This window comes from Artemia franciscana, chromosome 7, assembly GCF_032884065.1.
Source record: "Artemia franciscana chromosome 7, ASM3288406v1, whole genome shotgun sequence".
Taxonomy (NCBI): Eukaryota; Metazoa; Arthropoda; class Branchiopoda; order Anostraca; family Artemiidae; genus Artemia; species Artemia franciscana.
The window spans coordinates 42,722,743-42,746,648 of record NC_088869.1 but is presented as its reverse complement, the minus strand read 5'-3'; the positions used below and the strand labels follow the sequence as shown (position 1 = coordinate 42,746,648).

General features: G+C 36.1%; 1 protein-coding gene across 1 annotated transcript in view; it reads left to right on the top strand.

Moving 5' to 3' along the window:
• LOC136029331 (phenoloxidase-activating enzyme 1-like) overlaps nucleotides 1-23,906 on the top strand; it is a 45,984-nt gene that overhangs the window by 9,609 nt on the left and 12,469 nt on the right. The window contains exons 2-3 of the mRNA XM_065707613.1: nucleotides 2,298-2,400; nucleotides 10,559-10,746. Coding sequence (XP_065563685.1) covers nucleotides 2,298-2,400; nucleotides 10,559-10,746 — 291 coding nt within the window. The remainder of the gene's footprint in view (nucleotides 1-2,297; nucleotides 2,401-10,558; nucleotides 10,747-23,906) is intronic.

Genomic DNA, 23,906 nt, shown 5'->3' with positions numbered 1-23,906 from the left:
ACCTCTGGGTTATGGGCCCAGCACGCTTCCGCTGCGCCAAGCTGCTGTTAGTGTAAGAATTTTTCAAACAAGTGATGTTATTACAAGAGAAAATTTTACCTTCAATGGGGAAATTGGTTTTTCTAAGCTAGAAAATCGGGGGGTTAAGATTTTCCGACGAAACTTTCCAGGAAAATTACTCGGAGAATTCCGCGTCGAATGAGTCTTCGTACACCCAGATGCGATGTCGGCTGTGACCTGTAGGCGTGGCAGAAAAAAAGGGTTTCTGTCATTTTTCTCAAATAAAAATTTTACGGATTAAGACAGAATTTTTTGAAGCTTTCAGTCAGTCTCACCATGTCGAGCTGATCATTTTGATGTACTTGATGTTGAAATTCGTAACTTTTAACAACAAAAAACTTAACATGGGCTCTTATGGGGAAATGGGGTTTTTCTAAGCTAGAAAATCGGGGGGTTAAGATTTTCCGACGAAACTTTCAAGCAAAATAACTCGGAAAATTCCATGTCGAATGAGTCTTCGTACACCCAGATCCGATGTCGGCTGTGACCAGTAGGCGTGGCGAAAAAAAAAAGAACATGAACATTAAGTGGCTATGCGTGGTTTCTGGAAAACAGGGAAGGAGTTATCGGATCGAGCTGAAATTTCGCGGATAAGCTCCTGGGCCCTAAGGGACCTTAACTTGTGAATTTCAGCCCGATCGGACAACGTTAAAGGGGGGGGTGGGGTTGGGTGGTCGAAACTTTCGGCCAGATTTTCCACATGAAGGAAAAGTCGGAGGGGGATGAAATTTGGCAGGTTTCTTAGTTGGAGCTCGGGCTACGAAATGCATCCCTCCTCATCCCTCTGCGACCACTGGAACGAAGATCACTTAACATTGTCGTGGTTCGCCTCTTTAAAGAGGCACGAGTGTGCCTCCTTGAAATAGACAAATTTACAGAAGCAAAAAAGCGGCATTTTCCCACGGGTCTGAAAGTGCTGCCGTGATTTTGGCTGGGTTTATCATTTGTTTTTTCAGACTTGGGATTGAGGTAAAGGAATATTATCAGATGTACCTCTTAAACTTTAAAAGTTCTGTCATTGCTAAAGAAATTGGAGCTTATCCTTTGCTCCTTTCTAAGTGGTGACGTTAGAAAGTTGGCCTACTGCAAAAAAATCAACTTTTGAACTAAGACAGATAGAATTTTTTTTTAGACGGCAATCGATAGCTCTTGATGAGCTGATCAAAGTTTATGTCATTCATTTTTTGATACAAAAATTCCTTCATGAGATATACTAATTTGAAAGTTTCAAGGGGTTGGCAACTTCAGTAGTAGGGTACACACTGAAACCAAAAATAAGCCGATACCAATTGTGAGACATGTACGGGGCTTGTAAGGAAAGGTCATCTGTTAGCCCATAATCATCTTCGGCAGTGAGGGGTTTGCAAATTTTGCTATTTGGTGTACCTATTATTTGTTTCCAGTGTATTTGATGATAAGACCGAGTTGGTTCCAGTGGTAAGACATGTAGGGGACTTGTAAGTAATAATCGTCTGTTAGGCTACAATCATCTTTAGTGAAGAGGGGTTTGTAACTTTTGCTAGTTGGTGTAGCCTACCCATACTCACTGTAACCTAGAATTAAGTGTTTATGCAACGGGTACAAACGATAACGTAAAACAACGAGGCAGTATCGTAATAATTAATAGAGTGTCATCTATGGTATTTTGATCCTGAAAAGTTACGGATAGCTTTATAATACCAACTAGATTATTTAAGATATTGTTCCAAGTCTTGATCCGTCACGATGTCTACGATTGAAAAGGATAAAGTTCAACTGGCTGCAAAGTCAATTTAGTTCCTTCTTTCGATATTCTTTTGTTAATGTTGTTTTTTCAACGCTGAGGAATAGCCATTGATCATGTGATTACTGATCGCGTTCGTCTTTGAACATAACGTTTTAAAAGCTTCGATAGGCTGACAACTTCATCGTTTAACCGATAGCAAAGAAACAGAACCAAAGTGTTGGTCTCGCAACACTTTATTCGGCGAAGCCGGACAAAGGTTGCCGCAACACTTCACGTTGCTCAGGCAACGTAGGTCTAGTAGTGAATTATCTTGTTATTCTCCATTGTCCTGTGTTTTCTCGTTTCGTCTATTTCAAATTTAAGAAGTTTAGATATTTGGAATCACCAGGTTCGTTTATGTATATAATTTTCACTCATAGTTCCATTTTGTAGAGTTTAGGTTATCATTAGCATATCTCTAATTGCTTGACAAAATCTCACTATCAATCATAAAATTTCATAATCATTCTAGAAGACAAGAAAGATGAAGTGAGCTTTAGATGCGGCGGAGCGATGATCAGCGAAAGATATGTGTTAACAGCCGCTCATTGTATTCCTAAGGACGGAAGCAAACTGTATGTGTTTTTATTAATTTATTGTATTTTTTTAGCATTGATAATAATCCTAATTGTATTTTGACACTATTTTATTGATCACTACAAATATGATTAATTACTGACTTCTTTTCTTAAGGCCGTGATTAAGAGAACTGATGGAGCTCAAAAATCCCATGTTAAAATTGAAAAATTTATATTTAAAAAGTACTCAAGTATTCATTGACGGAAGATGCCGCTTTTAATATCAGGCCGTAGCTTCTTGAAGAGGCGACAAAATGTTTGCTAAGATTTTGCTCTATTTCCTCTAATTGCTTAGAAATCTTAGAAAATGTCTCGCTCTTTTTCACAAGTGTACTCTAAGAAGGATATTGCTTTTAGAACAAAATCGGGACTATCATGAACAGAAGACAATAGCCTGTAAGATGGTTGCAACCATTTTTCAATGTGTTTTCCTGTTTTCGAACAGTCCCATAGAATATTTTCAGCTACCTGAAACTTTTACATGTTTTTTTGTCGGAGAAAATCGTTTCAGATCGCTGATAACACCCCTAGAGACCAGATTGACAAACTGTTATAACTAACCTGCTATTTCTGCCAATGAATAAGTGCCATTTGAAGGGTTTTTGACAATCGACGGTCTCTAGAGAATTGAGAGACAGAAGGCTACCCTAACTTCAATTTTGAACCTCGATGTTTTCAAGTTCACTTAATCACGGCCTACTGCTTAAAAAAATTCTATCAAACTAATTCCGATTTTTAAAAGTTCTCAATGAATTTTTAATTCTTAAATTTTATTTCTAAGGATTGAGTTTTTTGGGAGTGAGGGGAGGGAGTTCATAGAAGGTTGTTCTAGCTGTCATTATTCTCCAAAAGCTGAAAAATACAACATTGAAACTGGTGAAATGTCCTGAAAAGGAAGCAAAACATATGGAAACTACAACAAAGAATTATAGGATTATGGTCCAGACTGAATTATATTAAATAAATATCCCATCAAAATATCATCTTTATATATTAAATATTTGATTAAGATATACCTAAAACGTAGCTTTAAATTGAGCCTAAGCTAATTATCTGGTATACAGACCGTGAAAACCGTTTATTGTCTGATCTTTGCGATCCTAGTTCTCGATTGTCTACTAGCTAACAAGGAAGTGCCCATAATTTCATAATTTTAGCCCAAACCAAAAAAAAAAAAAAAATGTTCTGAGTGACCTAAGTGGATAAAATTATGCCTTTTTTTTCTAGTAACAAAAATAGTTTGTTCTCCAAAGTTTTAAGAACGAGGAAATATTAGTAGTTGTAAAAATATGTGTGGCAGCCGCAGTATCTTTGATATCAGACACAAACACATGATTTTCTCTAGAAGGGAGGTGAAAAAACTTAAGAAATGGTGAATTAAATGTTGAATATAAGAAGCTAATGGGGAAATTGCAAAAAAATCAATTATTCACAGAGAACATCGATCTATAGACTCCTTGTGTGTGCAGCTGGCTGATAAACCGCTAGCATTATTGTTTATTAAGGAGAATCATTTCTTCGGGAAGTCTTTTTTTCCACGCATCAACTGATCGCTGGATCGATGTTATTAAAGCATAGGAGATTTGGATAAATAACCCAGTTTACAAGCCACCTGGTAGAGGTGATTTGTGTAATTGAAGTCAACAAGAAATATTTTCGTCCCCTTGTCCCTGGCATGTAAAATACGAGAAATTCTATCAGGTAGAAGGTAAAGCAAATGTTTGTGGAATATGAACAAGGATTTTGGCAACACCTTTGAAGCAATGGGGGAGGGAGAGGGCTTAAGAGAGAATCATCAGAAGTCCGTTCCCTTGTGGATTAACTTAAAAGATGCCGTGGTGGAAACATGTGGCCTTGATGCCACAACGAAAACTGAAAAAAATAGTCTTGGTATTAAAACACATAGCACGATATTATTCATGTATCAACTACGTTTTTTTACTCCCTGGACGTTGTGAAATCAAATAATCAGGACACGTCTGTTAGAGCCGTAGTTCATTCCCTCAGCCAGCGGCGGCAATGATCCCATCCAGCTTGAAGACTTATTCAAACTACAAATTATGGCACTAGGCTTTCTTGAGTTTTTAGAGAGTTAATATCGTTTCGTAAAATTTATCGATTACGTAGTAAGTAAAAGAAAATTAACATCTTTATGCGTCATTCGTTTATTTTCTGCAGGCCGCTCAGCGACATTAAAACTTAAAACGAACAGAAATTACTCCGTATACGAAATGGGTTGTCCCCTCCTCAATGCCTCACTATTTACGCTAAAGTTTGACTCTTTGCCACAATTCTACTTTTTAAAACAATTAAAAGCTTTAGCGTAAAGAGCGAGGCGTTGAGGAGGGGACAACCCATTTCGTATACGGAGTAATTTCTGTTCGTTTTAAGTTTTAATATCGCTCCTTACTTACAGTTAAAGAAACTTTTTTTTATTTAACTTCTGAATGTTTTTGAATTAATGCATGTTTGATTTTGGCGTACCACAAATAAATTATTAAAATGAAATTTGTATATTAATTCCTTTTTTGGCTAAATGGCTTTCTCTTAGTTTTGATCTGACGATTTTGAGAAATAAGGGGTGGGGAAGGAGGCCTAGTTGCCCTCCAATTTTTCGGTTACATAAAAAGGCAACTATAACTTTTAATTTTTAACGAACGTTCTATTAGTAAAAAAGTATACGTAACTTAAGAATTAACTTACGTAACAAACTTTTATATTCTTATATTTTTATTATGTATATAAGGGGGTTCGTACCCTCGTTAATGCCTCGCTCTTTACATTAAATCGTAAGTTTTGTCTCAATTCTTTAAGAATGACCCCTGAATCAGAAAGGCCGTAGAGTAAATAGTTGAAATTACTAAAAATACTTCAGCATAAAAAGCGAGGTATTTATCTCCTCCTAAATACCTCGCTCTTTATGCTAAAGTATTTTTAGAACCCCTCATATGCGTAATAATCTCTGTTCGTTTTAAGTTTCATTGCTACTCCTTACTTTCAATTGAAAAAATTTTTTCATGTTTATTTTTTCATTGTTTTTTTTTTTATAGTAGTTTTAGAAAATCTTGCGCCCTTTTCATTGAATTTCTTCTCCCCCACGATATATTTCTCCAAGGAAAGATCCTCCCACATAGTCCTCTCTCCTCAGCCCCACCCCCAAAACCCAAAAAATCCCCCTGAAAACGTCTGTACACTTCCCACTAACCATTATTATATGTAAACACTTGTCAAAGTTTGTAACTTGCAGCCCCTCCCCAGGGACTGTGGAGAGTGAGTCATTCCCAAAGACGTAGTTATTATGGTTTTTGACTATGCGGAACAAAACGGCTATCTCAAAATTTTGATCCGTTGACTTTGGAGAAAAAATGAGCGTGGGAGGGGGCCTAGGTGCCCTCCAATTTTTTGGTCACTTAAAAAGGGCACTAGAACTTTTCATTTCCGTTAGAATGAGCCCTCTTGCGACATTCTAGGACCACTTGGTCGATACGATGACCCCTGGGAAAAAAACAAACAAACAAACAATCAATTAAACACGCACCCGTGATTTGTCTTCTGGTAAAAAATACGAAATTCCATATTTTTATAGACAGGAGCTTGAAATTTTTGCTACAGGGTTCTCTGATACGCCGAATGCGATAGTGTGATTTTCGTTAAGATTCTATTACTTTTACGGGGTGTTTCTCCCTATTTTCCAAAATAAGGCAAATTTTCTCAGGCTCGTAACTTTTGACGACAAAGACTAAATTTAATGAAACTTATATATTTAAAATCCGCATGAAAATCTGATTCTTTTGATGTATTTTTAGAGTTTCGTTTACTATTGAGCCGGGTCGCTCCTTACTACAGTCGTTACCACGAAGTGTTTGATTTTGGAATTGTAGTTTTATTCAAACTATCCAAAAGGTCTAATAGCTATACTTCCAGGAATAACGTACCCCATAGCCCCGGGGCAAAGAATTGTAAATTATGCAATTTGACCATTGTTCGCATGCAGGATTTATCATTAGGAAAAGGAGAAATGTTTGATTCTAGGTGTACCTGAAAAGCCTAAGCAGAATAGAGTGAAACCTTGAAGAATTTTTATGGGCGTTTTATACTACATCAAAAGGAATTATGTGCATCCAGTTTTGAAAAAAAGGAGGATTCACAATATTTTGAAACAGCTGAGGGTTTTGGGTTGAAACTTTCGGGGCAGGTTGGGAGAGGGGGTAGTATTGAAAAGTTATTGCCTTTATAATTGTAATTCCTTCCATACCGTTTTAATTGCAATCCCTCCAAAAAATTATAATAATTTTAACAAAGACATCTTGTTCAAAACAATCAAAAGCTCAAGTAATTAAGCCTATGGGATGGCATTGCCCCCCAGAGCTATGGAGAGGGATCATCTCTCATCACTGATAAATTTTTTGAACAGGGATTTTGTTCAAAACCGTCAAAAGGCCTAGAAACTATGCCTCAAGGGATGCAATGCCCCCACAGCCCCTAGGGCAAGGATTGTGAATTATGCAATTTGCTTTTTTACATAGAGGATTTATCATTACGAAAAGGAAGGAATCTTTCATTTTAGGTGTGTTAAAAATGGCTAATGGTATAAAAGTGTAATTTTGGGGAATGTTGAAGAGGATGTTAAACTAAATTTAAAGATACTATGGGCATCCTGTTCATCCAAAAAGGTGTATATGCAATATCACAAGAACAGCTAAGTTTCTTAAGTTTGAATTTTCAGAGCCCCCTAAATCATTAAGAATGTCCCCTAATTAGTTTAACTTTTCACCCTAATTAGTTTAGGATGCTAAACTAAATTTAAAGATACTATGGGCATCCTGTTCATCCAAAAAGGTGTATATGCAATATCACAAGAACAGCTAAGTTTCTTAAGTTTGAATTTTCAGAGCCCCCTAAATCATTAAGAATGTCCCCTAAATCGCAAAGGCCATAGAATAAATAGTTAAAATTACTAAAAATACTTTAGCGTAAAGAGCGAGGTATTTTGGAGGAGACGACCCCCCTTGTAAATGTAATAATTTCGGTTCGTTTTAGGTTTTAATGCTGCTCCTTATTTCCAGCTGAAAAAAACATGTTTTCGTTTATTTTCTCATTGTTTTTTTATAATGCTAAAAAAATCCTAGGGCTTTTCATAAAAATTCTCTTCCCTCGTGATAAATTCCTCCATGGAATTATCCTTACACGTAACGCCCTCCCTCGACCAACCCCACTTCCCCTCAACGCGAAAAAGTCCCCCAGAAAACGTCTCCACACTTCCCGATAACCATTACTATATGTAAACAATGGTCAAAGTTGGTAATTTGCAGCCCCTCCCCCGGGGACTGTGGGGGATTAAGTAGTCCCGACAGACATAATTATTAATTTTTTCGACTATGCTGAACAAAATGGCTATCTCAAAATTTTGATCCGATGACTTTGGGAAAAAATGAGCGTGGGAGGGGGCCTAGGTGCCTCCAACGTTTTGGTCACTTATAAAGGGCAGTAGAACTTTTAATTTCCGTTAGAATGAGCCGTTGTGCGACATTCAAGGACCACTGGGCCGATACGATCACCCCTGGAAAAAAAAACAAAAAAAAACAAACAAATAAACACGCACTTCTGGCAAAATTTCATTTTTTAGAGTTTCGATTGCTATTGAGCCGGATCGCTCCTTACTGCAGTTCGTTACCACAAACTTTTTTATTATTATAGAAATGTATGTCTACTGATCTTAAATTTAAAATTCCTTTTACTTTCTTTTGAAAAACTTTTTCTTCGGATTTTTTTTATTATTATTATTAATCGCGAGAAAAGATTTAAAGGACTCGGGAACTTCATGAAAGGGGGGCGGAGCGAAGGACTGAACAGATTGGGCTTGAAAAGGAGAATGTTTAGTTAAACATTCCTTAATAAAACTTTTAGAAACACAAAGAACATTTACTTTTACTTTTACTTTTCAGTCAAGAACAAACGACATAGTCGGCTACTGATTGACCCAAACTTCTACAAGATTTTAAATAAAAAAAAAAAAAACAAGTTTTTTTAACTGACAGTAAGGAGCGACATTAAAACTTAAACGAACAGAAATTACTTCGTATATGAGAGGAGCTTTTCCTCCTCAACGCCCCGCTCTTTACGCTAAAGTTTGACTCTTTTTCTTAACTCTACTTTTTAAAATAGTAAAAAACTTTAGCGTAAAGAGCGGGGCGTTGAGGAGGAAAAGTCCATCTCATATACGGAGTAATTTCTGTTCGTTTTAAGTTTTAATGTCGCTCCTTAACTTCAGTTAAAAAACTGGTTTTTTTATTTAATTTCTGAACGTTTTTGAATTAATGCATGTTTTGATTTTGGCTCTCCGCACATAAATAATTAAAACGAAATATACATATTAATTTTATTTGGGCTAAATGGCTTTCTCATAGTTTTGATAGGAAGATTTTGAGAAAAAAAGGAGCGGGGGAAGAGGCTTAGTTGCCCTCCAATTTTTTGATTACTCAAAAAGGCCACTAGAACTTTTAATTTTTTACGAACGTTTTCATTAGTAAAAAATATACGTAACTTACGAATTAACTTACGTGACGAACTTCTATATTTGTATGTTTTTATTACGCATATGAGAGGGTTCACCCCCTCGTCAATGCCTCGCTCTTTATACTAAAACTTTAATTTTGTCCCAATTCCTTAAGAATGACCCCTGAATCACAAATGTCATAGAATTAATAGTTAAAATTACTAAAAATACTTTAGAGTAAAGAGTGAGGTATTACGAGGAGGTTAACCCCTCATATGCGTAATAATTTTGTTCGTTCTAAGTTTTAATGCTGCTCCTTACTTTCAGTTGAAAAACTTATCATATTTTTTTTCATTTTTTTCTTTTAATAATGTTAGAAAGTCCTGCGGCCCTTTCATTGAAATTCTCTCCCCCATGACAAATTCCTCCATGGAATGATCCTCCCACGTAAATCCCCCTCTCAACTTCTCTCCCCCCAAACCAAAAAAATCCCCCTGAAAACGTCTGTACACTTTCCAATAGCCATTAGTATATGTAAACAACGGCCAAAGTTGTAACTTGCAGCCCCTCCCACGGGGACTGTGGGGGAGTAAGTCGTCCCCAAAGACATAGTCATTAGGTTTTTAGACAATGGTGAATAAAATGGCTATCTCGGAATTTTGATCCGGTGACTTTGGGGAAAAATGAGCGTGGGAGGGGAACTAGGTGCCCTCCAAGTTTTTTGGTCACTTAATAAGGGCACTAGAACTTTTAATTTCCGTTAGAATGAGCCCTCTCAAAAATTCTAGGACCACTGAGTCGATATGATCACGCCTGGGAAAAAAACAAACAAATAAACGAAATCTTCAAAATCGTGACATATCTTCTGGCCAAAAATGCGAAATTCCGCATTTTTACAGATAACAGCTTGAAACTTCTACAATAGAGTTCTGTGATACACTGAATCTGATGGTGTGATTTTCGTTAACATTATATTACTTTTAGGGGGTGTTTCCTCCTATTTTCTAAAATAAGACAAATTTTCTCAGGCTTGTGGCTTTTGATGGATAAGACTAAACTTGATGAAACTTATATATTTAAAATCATCATTAAAATTCAATTCTTTTGATGTAACTATTTGCATCAAAATTCGTTTCGGTTACTATTGAGCCTGGTCACTCCTTTTCGCTTATGTTAGAAAGTTTTCCCAGAATGCGAAGATTTGCCGCATTGCGAATACACTCAAGAGGTACATAAAATTCAAAAAATGAAACTCATAAGGATGTTATTGTTTAGATTCTTTTGGTATTTCTCTTAAGAATGTTTCAAGCAACAAAATAAACGTTTTAGGCGTGTTACTGCCTAGAGAATGAGTAATATTGAATTTTATTGCATTTGACTACCCGAGATTAGACCAGAAAAAAAAATACAGAAACGAGGGGCACTAAAATAAAAACAGAATCTGGGAATCTCTGTGAAATTTTGGAACTGTGTCTTTTCTCTTTCTTACGAATAATCAACACAAGTTTGGAAATCCATAAGCAAAGAAATAAATTGTAGGGAAATAGGATGACAAAATTCTCGTTTGAATTATGGGTTATCATTAGAATTTTTACTTATTTCTTGAATTCACGGATTTGAATTCTGTAATATATTTTAATACTCGAAATCTAATTGCAGTGTTGCTGTTCGTTTTGGTGAATACAACGAGTCTAGTAACCCAGACTGCCCTGGAAACTTCCCATTTTGTATTGACAGAGTTAAGGATGTCAATGTACAGAAGATGATTCCCCATAAGGATTACAACAAGCCGCTACTGCAAAACGACATTGCACTTCTTAGACTAGAAGATCCAGTTGAAATTACGGGTAGGTAAAATTTGAAAAGATTTTTTTAAACAAAAAAAAAAATGCCCCATGCTAACTAGTTTATGCCTTATTAGACTAATGCTAGATAAACAATCTCTCAAACAAAAATAAGTCAATGCCAAGTTTTACTTGCCCAACAATTACTCCAGTCCGAAATAAAAGGCCTAATCTTTGTCAAATGTCACCGGAATGCTACAGTCTACAACCAAAAAGTAAAATCTCTTAAAATGAATAAAAAAAAATAAAAAAACTGTCATATCATCTGAAATCATTCTCATTAGTCATATCTGATATCATTCTCTTAAATCGGTGTTTTCCTTTCCTGATTTTTCTTACCTAAAAGATACCTTTTGCCGACCTGGAATTTAAAGTGCTAATAATAATAATAATTTATTTGTGACCCACTTGAAACAGCGGAGTATAAAAACAAACACACAGAAAAAAAAACAAAAAAGAAAAGAAAAAAAAAACAACTTCTGACAACACATTAAATTGCCGAAGAAAACATTTTAGAAGATCAAACAGTTCGTGGTAACGAACTGTAGTAAGGAGCGACCCGGCTCAATAGTAAACAAAACTCTAAAAAACGGAATTTCGATGCTAAAAGATATATCAAAAGAATTGAATTTTTATGCTGATTTCAAATATATAAGTTTCATCAAATTTAGTCTTTGTCATCAAAAGTTACGAGCCTGAGAAAATTTGCCTTATTTTGGAAAATAGGGGGTAACACCCCCTAAAAGTCTTAGGATCTTAACGAAAATTACACCATCGCATTCAGCGTATCAGAGAACCCTATAGAAAAAATTTCAAGGTCTAATCTACAAAAATATGGAATTTCGTATTTTTTGCCAGAAGACAAATCACGGTTGCGTGTTTATTTGTTTTTTTTTTTTTTTTTTTTTTTTTTTTTTCCCAGGGGTCATCGTATCGACCAAGTGGTCCTAGAGTGTTGCAAGAGGGCTCATTCTAACGGAAATGAAAAGTTCTAGTGCCCTTTTTAAGTGACCAAAAAATTGGAGGGCACCTAGGCCCCCTCCCACGCTCATTTTTTCCCAAAGTCAACGGATCAAAATTTTGAGATAGCCATTTTGTTCCGCATAGTCGAAAACCATAATAACTATGTCTTTGGGGATGACTTACCCCCCACAGTCCCTGGGGGAGGGGCTGCAAGTTACAAACTTTGACCAATGTTTACATACAGTAATGGTTACTGGGAAGTGTACCGACGTTATCAGGGGGATTTTTTTGGTTTGGGTGTGGGGTTCAGGGGAGGGGCTATATGGGAGGATCTTTCCTTGGAGGAATATTTCATGGGGGAAGAGAAATTCAATGAAAAGGGCGCAGGACTTTCTAGCATTACTATAAAAAAAACAATAAAAATATAAACATGAAAAGTTTTTTCAATTGAAAGTAAGGAGAAGCACTAAAACTTAAAAAGGAACAGAGATTATTACGCATATGAGGGGTTCTAAAAATACTTTAACATAAAGAGCGAGGTATTTAGGAGGAGATAAACACTTCACTCTTTATGCTAAATTTTTTTTTAATAATTTCAACTATTTATTCTACGGCCTTTCTGATTCAGGGGTCATTCTTAAAGAATTGGGACAAAACAAGATTTAGTGTGAAGAGCGAGGTATTAACGAGGGGACCGACCCCCTCATATATATAATCAAAAATATAAGAATATAAAAGTTTGTTACGTAAGTTAATTCTTAAGTTACATATTTTTTTTTACTAATAAAAACGTTCTTTAAAAATAAAAGATCTAGTTGGCTTTTTAAGTAACCGAAAAAATGAAGGGCAACAAGACCTCCTTCCCCACCCCTTATTTCTCAAAATCGTCTAATCAAAACTAAGAGAAAGCCATTTAGCCAAAAAAAGAATTAATATGCAAATTTCATTTTAATAATTTATGTACGGAGAGCCAAAATCAGACATGCATTAATTAAAAAACTTTCAGAAATTAAATAAAAAAAACAAGTTTTTTTAAATGAAAGTAAGGAGCGACATTAAAACTTAAAACGAACAGAAATTACTCCGTATATGAAAGGGGCTTTTCCTCCTCGACACCCCGCTCCTTGCGCTAAAGTTTGATTCTTTCTCGCAACTCTACTTTTTAAAACAATAAAAAACTTTAGCGTAAGGAGCGGGGTGTCGAGGAGGAAAAGCCCCTTTCATATACGGAGTAATTTCTGTTCGTTTTAAGTTTTAATGTCGCTCCTTACTTTCAGTTAAAAAAACTAGTTTTTTTTATGTAATTTCTGAACGTTTTTGAATTAATGCATGTTTGATTTTGACTCTCCACATGTAAACTATTCAAATGAAATTTGCATATTAATTCCTTTTTTGGCTAAATGGCTTTCTCTTAGTTTTGATCACACGATTTTGAGAAATATGGGATGGGGAAGGAGGCCTAGTTGCCATGTAATTTTTCGGTTACACAAAAAGGCAACTATTAATTTTAATTTTAACGAATTTTTTATTAGCAAAAAATATACGTAACTTTAGAAATAACTTACGTAACGAACTTTTATATTCTTTAATTTTTATTATGTATATGAGGGGGTTTGTACTCTCGTTAATAGCTCCTTCTTTACACTAAATCGTAAGTTTTGTCCCAATTTTTTAAGAATGACCCCTGAATCAGAAAGGCCGTAGAATAAATAGTTGAAATTACTAAAAACACTTTAGCATGAAGAGCAAGGTATTTATCTCCTCCTTAATACCTCGCTCTTTATGCTAAAGTATTTTTAGAACCCCTCATATGCGTAATCATCTCTGTTCGTTTTAAGTTTCAATGCTACTTCTTCCTTTCATTTGAAAAAACGTTTTCATGTTTATTTTTCATTGTTTTCTTATAGTGATGCTAGAGAATCCTGGGCCCTTTTCATTGAATTTTTCTTCCCCCATGACAGATTCCTCCAAGGAAAGATCCTCCAACATAGACCCCTCTCCTCAGCCCCACCCCCAAACAAAATAAAATCCCCCTGAAAACGTCTGTACACTTCCCAATAACCATTACTATATGTAAACACTGGTCAAAGTTTGTAACTTGCAGCCCCTCCCCCAGGGATTGTGGGGGAGTAAGTCATCCCCAAAGACATAGTTATTATGGTTTTCGACTATGCTGAACAAAATGGCTATCTCAAAATTTTGATCCGTTGACTTTGGGAAAAAAATTAGCGTGGGAGGGGGCCTAGATGCCCTCCAATTTTTTTGGTCACTTAAAAAGGGCACTAGAACTTTTCATTTCCGTTAGAATGAGCCCTCTTGCGACATTCTAGAACCACTTGGTCAATACGATGACCCCTGGGAAAAAAAAAACAAAACAAAAAAAAACAAATAAACACGCACCCGTGATTTGTCTTCTGGCAAAAAATACAAAATTCCACATTTTTGTAGATAGGAGCTTGAAACTTCTACAGTAGGGTTCTCTGATACGCTGAATCTGATGGTGTCATTTTCGCTAAGATCCGACGACTTTTAAGGGGTGTTTCCCCCTATTTTCCTAAATAAGGCAAATGTTCTCAGGCTCGTAACTTTTGATGGGTAAGACTAAACTTGATGAAACTTATATATTTAAAATCAGCATTAAAATGCGATTCTTTTGATGTAGCTATTGATATCAAAATTCAATTTTTTAGAGTTTTGGTTACTATTGAGCCGGGTCGCTCCTTACTACAGTTCGTTACCACGAACTGTTTGATAAAAAAAAATTGTAAACTTTACCCTGCAAAAATTTAATACGAAAAAAAAATTAATCGCATGGTAATCGCTGTATGCCTTGTAAAGAAAATATCGGACAAATATTTGTTAAATGAAAATATACCAACCGTACAGAGGAAGAGGGGAGTATCAAGGCGTGGGTTATGACTATCTCATACTGAAATTGCACTTTACAGAGGATTCCCAGCCTTTTATCAGAAATAAGCCATTGCCCCTTGCTTCTAGGAACAATATATTAAGGAAACTTAGAAGAGGTAAGCAGTATACAGTCCTGATTTGCGAAAAAAAATGCACCTTTGTGAACGCACTTTTCAGGGAGTCACTATTTTTTTTTAGTAGCAATGTTAATCTATTATCCAAATGAAATAACAGAGACAAAATCAATCGGTAGCACACCAAAAGCGTCGCTTGCGAGGGTGTGCTACTAACAAAAAAGAACAAAAAAATACAAGAGAAAAAAATAATGAAAAGAAATAATAAGCAGAAGGCTGAAACCGTGTACCGAAAAAAAAAACTTACATAAATAATTCATACACAATAAAACAACATAATATCATGATCCCGAAGCAAAAAAAAAAAAACAAACAATAAACAATTATTAATAAAGCTATCTGCCGCAGCCACTATACAAATATTTGCTTAGTGGCATAGAATCACTTCTCATCAGAGTCAGATATTCTTATTCGGAATAAGGCTAGTAAACTTTTTGATAATTTGAAAAAAAAGTCAAAATTGACATACGCCTTTTGCCCTAAACATAGCAATATACGCATTTTGACCCTTTGACCGTTGGAGTATGGTTTCCCAGCTATTTAAATTCATTCTTAGAAAACCCAAGATAATCAACGTGTTTACAATTAGAGCATGCTTGATTTAATAGCACCAGTTGCGAAATAAGTCTACGCGATAAGATTCATAATTTTATTTCGTCGTTTTTTCTTTCAATATCTGTTTCCATATCTTGGCAGCTTTTCATTATCTTTTTGTGCTTCAATTCTCCGTTAATTTTTTCCTGGTCATTAAAGTTTCAAAGAAGTCGTTAAAGGGTAGATTACCCCCCACAGTGTCGTTTTACCTCGTAAGATTGTAAATCTTACTTCGTAAGATTCGTAAGATCGTAGATTGTAAGACTTTGTAGGGACAGGGGTGATGTCTCTACAAACCTTCTGCTCTGTGTTTTGCTAGTGCTGGTTTTTGCTAGATAGTGTTAATTATTGGAAGTTTTGCTACCACTCTACTGAAAGCATTTCGGGTACAGCAAACATAAAAAAGGTAAAGGTAAAGGATACGGCATTAGACTTTACAGTCCCTACCGGCGGTGCTGATCTCCGTTTCTTGGCCCTTCAGCCAGGAAGTGCAATGGGGGGTTGGGGGCCAGCCATCCTGTGCTTTCACACACCCTTCCTGTTTACCTTCCCCAGATTTCTCCAGGTACCCATTTAGAGCTGGGTCGACTCTGGCTAAGCTTACAGAGTCACGCCACTGACCCCCGTCCCAACTGAAGAATTGGGTGCACTGGGATTCGAACCCGCGTCCTCTCAGACAAAGGATCCCGAATCCAGCGCACCAACCAACTCGGCCAGGACAGCAAACATAGACAGGTAACAATTGAAATTTTTTACCAATCTGTCTTCCAGAACGTTTAAACGTAACATTTTACTGTTTAAAACAAATGGATATTGACTTTTCCCTTCCATTCTTGAGGTATTGAGAAGGACAGTCTTTATCCTTCTGTCCCTCTGTATTAGAGCATCCATTCAGAAAAAAACTGGGAGGAAAGTCAAACTTGTCAACATCTACATGTAGATTTTCAAAAAAAAGGATTTCTTTTCTAACAGATTAATTTTAAGGAATGGAGTGTTCCAAAATTCACCCTTGCAATTTTTTATGGATAAAACATAGATTATTATGCTATTTTGAAGAAAAAATAATTAAGATTTGACCTTGGCTAAATCTTTCAAGGGTTAATTTAACTCATCGTTACCTAAACTGGAGGCATAATTTGGATCGTTATCCTACACAGAAATACATTGTAGGGTATTTGAAACTTACTTGACATCGAAATGCAACTGCTGGCTTGTGAATACGGATGAGTTAATGTTAATCAGTGTAATTGTTTTTTTATTTCCGAAATTCCCATAAGTTTGTTTTTGAAAAAAAAATATTATTATGATTAATCAAGATAATAGTTACCATTCCTGTATTGGCTTCAAATGGCAATTCTTCCTCGCATGACATTTTTTTTTTTTTTAGCGCATTTATAAATTTAGTTTACTATGAGCTAGAGTTTGTTTTTTTTTTTACTAAGGCGGCAACCATGAAATGTATAACACACAGGAAAAAGCCTTCAGCTCCTTCTTAGCAGGAGTCTAGTAAAGAACAAAACAGAAAATATTCTTGCTCACATGGTGATTCTTCCTCACTTGGGGCAACCCCAGGGTGGAGGAGTCACTAAAATACGGAATCGTTTCCCAGAGAATCAACTTTTCAAAATATGAGTGTAATGTATTATCTAGTCAAAATATATGTGTGCTGTATAATTTTGTATATGAAGATGCAGTTTTGTCAAAATTGTATTTTATTTTACTAGTATCTCTTTAGTAATTTACATAATGTCCTAGATATAGTAATTTACTTTCAAATTAGCCTTTAAGCTTATTTTTAAGAAGTCTCAGGGTCCCATTGGTGGTGACAAAAAAGGAGAATAGAAAAGGATCACCCCACAGCTTCTAATGTTAAAAACTAATCTTCCCTGTTGCTCAAGACGAGGGACTGTAATTCTCCTACAAGGAGTTTTCCCCTATGGATACCTCAATGATGTTGCTTTCATGTCGATATAACATTATTCCTGTGGTTTTTGGGGCTATTTTTCGAAATTCCCATTTTTTTTTTTTGCAAAAATTTCCAAAAATTCGAAACGTTGCTGTAATAAACTAAATAGATCACTTAGAAAGCTACTGGTTGTTGTTTTAAAGGTTTTATTCCACACTTTCTAAAGGAATTGAACTTTGGACCAAAAGGTATATCATAAGGTTTCACCTTTTTACTTCTCCGTTCTTTCAAAGACACATATAACAAGTCATTTTTTATATAAACTCTAAAACATTAGGACGCTTTTTTGAAGGCATTTTTCAAAATAAAAAAGAAACCAATGGACTCTTATACATGTATTTATGAAATGTGATTAATATTTTTATAAAATACTTTGCTACATTTTTTTAGATAAAACTGATTGTATCTTTGCCGTTTCTCTTTTTCCTCTTTATTAAGCTTTTGTATGCAAATTTTTGTATCTTTCCTTCTTTGTTGCTGCCAACTGGCCTTTATTTTGGGAATTTGAATTTCCTTAAGAATAAGGCACTAACCTTGACTGCGCAAACTTTACATTATTAAGAACTATTTGCGGTTTAAAAAATTTGCGGACATTAAAAAATTCTAGTCGGCTACATTTAACCAGCTTAGCCATGACAGACACATATTCATCGCAGTTATAAAAACAAAAGCTATATGTCTCATGTAGGTGAAAGAATAAAAACCACTCTAAACTGTCAAGCTTTTTTAAAATATAAGCTATTGAACGGAGCTGAAGTGAACTGATTTATTTGCAAACTACATGAGATATTAGAAACATCGTTGCATATAATATTGACTGTTTTCCAAATGAGACTGAATGATTTTACCCCAAATTTCTGTAACCCGTCCTTTCAAGAATATATTATGTCAAACAATTAATTTTGTGTTTAAACAACCAATTACAACCAATTAAACAATTAAACAACCAATTACATTAGAAATGGCCAGTTTTCTATTGAAATCGAAGATTGGAAGTAGCTTTCATAAGTAGCGATATGGTGCTGCCTAAGTAAAGAGTTATGCGCCTCACGTGCGTCGTTTTCCTTTTCTCATTTTTCTCCCATCCACTTTCTATTGAATGAATAGCAGTATAAACTTTGTAGTGAACTCTTTTGATTCGAAATTGAAAGTTCTAGTTCCCTTTTTAAGAAAAAGAATGATGGAAGGAGAATCTCACATCTCAATAACCTCCAATATCACCATGTAAGTAGCACGAATACGCACCACAGAATGAAAAATTAGGTGATCTCTGGTACCGTTAGAGTTTTAAATATCTTAAAAACTTATAATATCACTATATTTAGATACACAAAAGAATAGATATCTTCATTTTAAGTCTAACAACCTCACTCAAGTTAAAAATGTTTTATAACTTCTCTCGTGGATCGTGTCCTAAACATTTTCTCTGAGTCTTATGTTACAATATAATTACATTTTATCACAGACATTCCTTTTTAGAAACGATTATCCCATGCTTTTTATTTATAATTAAATTAAAAAAAAACAAGTTTTTTAACTGCAAGTAAAGAGCGACATTAAAACTTAAAAGGAACAGAAATTATTCCGTATATGAAAGGGGTTGACCCTTCCTCAAAGCCTCGATCTTTACGCTATTAAATAAAAAAACAAGTTTTTTCAACTGAAAGTAAGGAGTGACATTAAAACTTAAAACGAAAAGAAATTACTTCGTATATGAAAGGGGCTGCTTCCTCATCGACGCCCCGCTCTTTACAGTAAGTTTGACTCTTTCTCTTAACTCTACTTTTTAAAACAGTAAAAAAGTTTAGCGTAAAGAGCGGGACGTTGATGAGGAAGCAGCCCCTTTCATATACAAAGTAATTTCTGTTCGTTTTAAGTTTTAATGTTGCTCCTTACTTTCCGTTAAAAAAAACTTGTTTTTTTTTATTTAATTTCTGAACGTTCCTGAATCAATGCATGTTTTGATTTTGGCTCTCCGCAGATGAATAATTAAAACAAAATTTGCATATTTTTTTTTTTTTGGCTAAATGGCTTTCTCATAGTTTTGATCGAATGATTTTGAGAAAAAAGGAGCGGTGGAGGAGCCATAGTTACCCTCCGATTTTTTGGTTACTTAAAAAGGCAATTAAAACTTTTAATCTTTTACGAATATTTTTATTAGTAAAAGATATACGTAACTTACAAATTAGCTTACGTAACGAACTTCTGTGTTCTCATGTTTTTATTACGTATATGAGGGGGTTCACCCCCTCGTCAATACCTCAATCCTTACGCTAAACCTTAAATTTTGTCCCAATTTCTTAAGAATGACCCCTGAATCACAAAAGCCGTAGAATAAATAGTTGAAATTAATAAAAATACATTAGCGTAAAGAGCGAGGTATTAGGAGGAGGTGAGCCCATCATACGCGTAATAATTTCTGTTCGTTTCAAGTTTTAATGCTGCCCCTTACTTTCAGTTTAAAAAAACTTTTTCATATTTATTTTTTCATTGTTTTTATTAAATAATGCTAGAAAATCCTGCGCTCCTTTCATGGACATTTTCTTCCCCCATTACAAGTTTCTGCAAGGAAAGTTCCCCCAACATATCCCCCTCTTCTCAACCCCCCCCCCTTCCCAACCGAAAAATCCCCCTGAAAACGTCTGTACACTTCCAAATAACCATTACTATATGTAAGCACTGGTCAAAGTTTGTAACTTGTAGCCCCTCCCATGGGGACTGAGGGGGAGTAATTCGTCCCCGAAGACATAGTTATAAGGTTTTTCGACAACGCTGATAAAAGTGGCTATCTCAGAATTTTGATTCGGTGACTTTGGGAAAATAACTAGCGTGGAAGGGGGTCTAGGTGCCCTCCAATTTTTTATTGCGTATATTTTTATTGCGTATATGAGGGGGTTCTCCCCCTCGTTAATACCTCGCTCTTTAACTAAAGCTTCAATTTGGTCCCAATTCTTTAAGAACGACCCCTGAATCACAATTGCCGTAGAATAAATAGTTTAAATTACAAAAAATAATTTAGCGTAAAGAGTGAGGTATTGTGGAGGAGACTAACCCCCTCATATAGGTAATAATTTCTGTTCGTTTTAGGTTCTAATGCTGCTCCTTACTTCCACCTAAAAAAAACTTTTTATTTATTTGTTTTTCTAATTTTTTTTTAAATAATGCTAGAAAATCCTGCAGCCACTTCATGCAATTTTCTTCCTTCATGATAAATTCCTCCATGGAAAGATCCTCCCACGGGACCCCCAATAACCCTTACTATATGTAAACAATGGTCAAAGTTTGTAACTTGCGGTCCCTCCCCTGGGGACGTGGGGGATTAAGTTTTCCCGAAAGACATAACTATTAGGTTTTTCGACTATTTTGAACAAAATGGCTATCTCAAAATTTTTATCCAGTGACTTTAGGAAAATAATGAGTGTGGGAGGGGGCCTAGGTCCCCTCCAATTTTTTTGTTCACTTAAATAGGGAATTAGAACTTTTAATTTCTGTTAGAACGAGCCCTCTCGAGACATTCTAGGACCACTGGGTCGGTACTATCACCCCTGGGGAAAAGAAAAAAAACAACAACAAATAAACACGCATCCGTGATCCGTCCTCTGGAAAAAATACAAAATTCCATATTTTTGTTGATAGGAGCTTGGAGCTTCTAAAGTAGGGTTATCTGATACGCTGAATCTGATGGTGTGATTTTTGTTAAGAATCTTTGACTCTTAGGGGATTTTTCCCCCTATTAAGAAGTAATAATCACTTTTAAAAATTGTTCTAGATTTGTATCTACCTCAATAAATTGTCTTGTTTAATGTCATTTTATCTTCAGTCTGGTTGTATATTTCAATATTTTATATTTAAATTTTGCATTATATTTTAACTCTTATTTTATATTTATTTTGTTTGCTTTTGGATGAGGCTTGGGAGGAAGAAGCTTGGGAGGAGGTTCATTTGAATAGTTCTTTTATAAGCGTTGAAACCAGCCCACCCTTTTGTGCTTTTTTCGTTGCTTGGCCCCCTACAACCCCTCAAGACTCCAGATATCTGATCAAAATCCCCCTCCCAAAAGAATTAGGCCCCAAAAAAGTTTACATCTTTTTTGGGGGGAAGAGGGGGAGAGTCTTGAAGGTTTGGAAGTGGGAAAAAGCCTTTTCATCTCAGATTAATTTGAAAGACACGTGCTTATGTCGGGCCAAGTGATACCTAAAAGTAAATATATTGAGATTTAGGGCTTGGTTATTTAAAAATGGAGCGCAAAAAGGGCTAAAACTGCTTTTTCTGGTCGGCTTAAAACTTGCATCCCAAGATCTTTGGACCAAGAAGATCCCGATGCCCTGGAAACGCTAGAAAAATGTATATGTTAGTTTCCATGAATAGGGATAGCAATTTTTTGAACGTCTTGGAATTTACAAGAACAAGTTTCTGGGCCAAAGGTGCCCTAATACACAAAAAATCTAGGTAGGGAACGGACTTTTTATAATGGGACAAAAAAAACTTCTTTTTTAGGCTGGCACAAAATTTATATGCCCAAAAAAGGAACAGAGAACTCTTTTTTTCTGGGGGGGAGATTGAAATTTAAAATCGAGATCCCCCAAGCCAAGTAGTAAGGGGCCGTTAAAGGGCTAAAAAACACGTCGTGTTTCATTAGTTTGTGCATTATTGCACTAAGTGTCTTGAGCAAGGGTAAACAAATGCAAAAATGAAACTATGTTGGACCAAATGGGACCCAAAACAGGGGCAGAAACTTTTGTTTCCGAACTCAGATTTGGAAAACCATATCTATTTTGTAACTGCTGAGTCTTGAGTAACTTCTCAGGTACTTCCCCTAGCAACTCAGGTGCGTCCCCGGGTGGTGGATTGGAGAATAACCTTCAGATATGCAGTGTACCCACGAATATCGAATAAGATTGGACAAAACCGAGGGAATCAGTCTCCGGGGGTCCTTAATAGCCAATGCACCCTTTTCTTGGGATATATACAGACAGAGGAGGAGGTGAGCCCATCTGAATACAATCTTTCTGGACCCACTGGTGCTTGGACATGTTCCAAAACGTTAAAACTCGCCTCCAGCAATGGGATAAATTTCTTGGTTAAGTCGTGACGCCAATTTGAACGCTCCTCCCTGCAAGGATAACTACAAGGAGTGGAAGTGGAAGACACACACAAGAGTGTCAGTGGTCTTGACTAGAAGCAGAGAGGATTGGCTTACCTTCGCTTCAAAAGTCAGCCAAGAAGCTTTTCTTCTTTATAAATTATGATTGAGCAATTAATGAGATCACGACCTAGGGTTACCAGATCCAGGGAAACCAACGAACAAGTTACCACGTTTGGGGAAACCAACGGATAAGTTACTACCTCCGTGCCAACCGACAGCGTTGGGAACCAATTTAGATAACATTTGACCAGTCCGTCTGAAACTGACACTTGATTGGTTTTATGTACAAGACTTACAACCAGAAATGGAACATTAAACCTTCAGACACTTGCAAAAACGAGATGGAAGGACATGCTCCTCCACGAAGAAAATCATTCAAGCGGAATATCATGGGTCTCTCGGAGAAACATCTACCAGGTAACAGCGATGAACAGATAGGAGATGCAACCCTTCTACTCTCTGGCAGACAAGATAGAATACCCAGACAAGGAGTTAGCTTTTGCTTGCAAAAGCAGAAAAAAAATCTCTACTGTCAGGGGTGTCTGTCTCAGAAAGATTGGTGATGATCCGAATCAAGGGCAAGTTCAGCAACCTCTCTCTAGTGCAAGTTAAATGCTCTTGATTCATTAAAGTCGGATTTGGAGTCTGAAGATATTTACTCTTACCTTCAGGGCCTTGTTGACCCCAGTCCAAGGAAAGATTTCGTTATAGTCCTTAGAGACTTCAATGCCATCTTGGGAAATGACAACAGCAGAAACAGATATATCATGGGCAAATTTGGAATCGGACAGATCAACAGCAGAGGAGGGTGACTCACTGAATTTTTCAGAGACAAGAACTTCTTTGTAACAAACAAAATGTCCAGAGACTGGCGAAAGAGGACAGCGACTTAGTTGTGCCCTGATGGAACAACTTCCAACATGATAGATTACATACTCATATCTTATCGGTGGGAATCTTCGTTCACAGACACAGCAGATCTATCCAGTGGAGATTTCGACAGTGATCAAAGTCTCCTCGTGTAATCAGTTCGTTTAAGACGAAAGAACGTTGTCAACTCGAAGGAAAATGTCCAAGTTTCCGCGTGGAAGCCCTGAAAAATCAGAAGACAAAAAAGAGTATAAAGAGCAGCGAAATGAACGATTATCGAAGACCATGCAAGAAGCATCTGACCCTTTCAACCCAGCCGACACTAATCAGCTTGTGTTGCAAAGTTTGCAGGGCTACATGTAAGACAGCCGAGCTTGTTCTTGGCTATAAATCTAGTAGAGACAATCCATGGATTACTCAAGAGATCATTGACATTAGCAACGAGAAATGAACTCTCAGAAACAACCAGGATCAAGAAAGCTAGGATAGATTCAGGCAACTCAAACACCAAATGGAGAAGAAGGCTTGGCTGGCACTTAAAGACATGATAATAAAAACTCTCAGAAGTGCAAAGACGACT